Raw genomic sequence first — 1,305 nt, 5'->3', positions numbered from 1 at the left:
CTTCCTCGACGGGCAGGCTCTAGGCAGTGCGAGGGTCGTCTTGTAGATGCCGCGTGACCCTGCCCGTCGAGCGCCCGACGGCTGAGGTCGGCGTCGGCGGTGAGCACCGCGAACACCGTGGCCGTACCGTACGGCTAGCCAGGAGGTGAGGAAGACGGGCGCAGCCCCGGTGCAGCCTCGCCCGCCTTAGGCTTACCCTTGCCCAACAAGAAGCAAGGCGGCGTGCCTCGGCAGAGCGACAGCCCCTGTGTGCCTCCCCGTGTGGCACGCCTGGGCGGCGGGTGGCCTACCCCGCCCTGGGGCAGGGGCGAGGGGTAGTCGAGCTTCGCGTCGCTCCCGAGGGATGGCGCCACCTTTGTCTCATAATGAGTAAACAAACATCAAGCAAACATGGTGCATCCCTAAAGTTAACAAGACCGGGTCATATGGGAATTTAACAAAGTTTTGGCATGGAATGCCTTTATGCCAGTCGCTGTCATCGTGCGACTATGATCTCCTTTGAACTGTGCTCCAGATTGTTTGGAAGATTATAATATTTTGAGGTCGGCGATGGTCGGCTACCTGCTGCCTAATTACATTGTGGCTGCTAGAGGTTATCCTAAGGACCTGTAAGTTAGACCTAAAACTTTATCATATCAGATTACTTGTAATAGATATGGACCATGAGGTGAATGACATTTACTGCTGCTACTAACTAATGTACCCTTCGTCAATTCACCTTGGATGGACCGTGGTGCTTGTGTGCAGGAAATTTCATTTCATGAGACATCCAGTGAATGCTCAAATATACCAGGGCATGCAGGTGAACTATCTCTTTAAATGTAAAGTGAGCAAACACATCACTATGAAGGGTCATTACATGACACATTGGCCATACGATTGTTTTGAACATGATTATCCTTTACATTTGACCGATGAAATGAAATTGTGTTGGGCCGAACAAAATCTCTGTTGGGTTTTAGTCGGACAACCTAAAGGTACTATTCAGACCAGGTTTCGTTGATTTTCAGCTACCACGTATTTGAGATAGACACTTTTTTCTACTTTACATTTAATTTTGAGGACCTTATAATTTTTTGACCAAAATCTGCTTCAGATCATTTTAATCAGCATCTAAAACTGGTTTAAAAGCAATTTTGTCCTGGTCAATATATTAATTTTTTGTATATTTTACAAAGCATTTAAATGGCTAAAACACACTAAAATACCCAATATTGAGAAAACTAAACGGGAAATTTCCCAAACTTCTCCCAGTGTTTTTTGGGTGTAGTTGGTCATACTAAATGAAAATTTTGACAATTTAAA

The 1,305-nt window shown here is 46.0% G+C and overlaps 1 protein-coding gene across 1 annotated transcript; it reads left to right on the top strand.

The window, feature by feature from the left end:
- Window positions 1-6: 6 nt before the first annotated feature.
- Window positions 7-1,299, top strand: LOC127752176 (uncharacterized). Its single transcript, XM_052276879.1, has 2 exons — window positions 7-608; window positions 748-1,299. Exons 1-2 carry the CDS (start codon window positions 550-552, stop codon window positions 1,001-1,003), a joined length of 315 nt encoding a protein of 104 aa, XP_052132839.1. The 5' UTR covers window positions 7-549; the 3' UTR covers window positions 1,004-1,299.
- Window positions 1,300-1,305: the final 6 nt, after the last annotated feature.

Source organism: Frankliniella occidentalis, unplaced genomic scaffold (genome assembly GCF_000697945.3).
Source record: "Frankliniella occidentalis isolate FOCC.00 unplaced genomic scaffold, Focc_3.1 Scaffold4801, whole genome shotgun sequence".
NCBI classification, from domain to species: Eukaryota; Metazoa; Arthropoda; class Insecta; order Thysanoptera; family Thripidae; genus Frankliniella; species Frankliniella occidentalis.
This window is presented reverse-complemented; position numbering and strand designations above follow the sequence as displayed.

Bases quoted from the DNA above. Each gene is read 5' to 3' on its own strand.
- LOC127752176 (XM_052276879.1), top strand. From the start codon at position 550: ATGGTCGGCTACCTGCTGCCTAATTACATTGTGGCTGCTAGAGGTTAT. The intron at 609-747 runs GTAAGTTAGACC...GCTTGTGTGCAG, and splicing joins AGAGGTTATCCTAAGGACCT to GAAATTTCATTTCATGAGAC.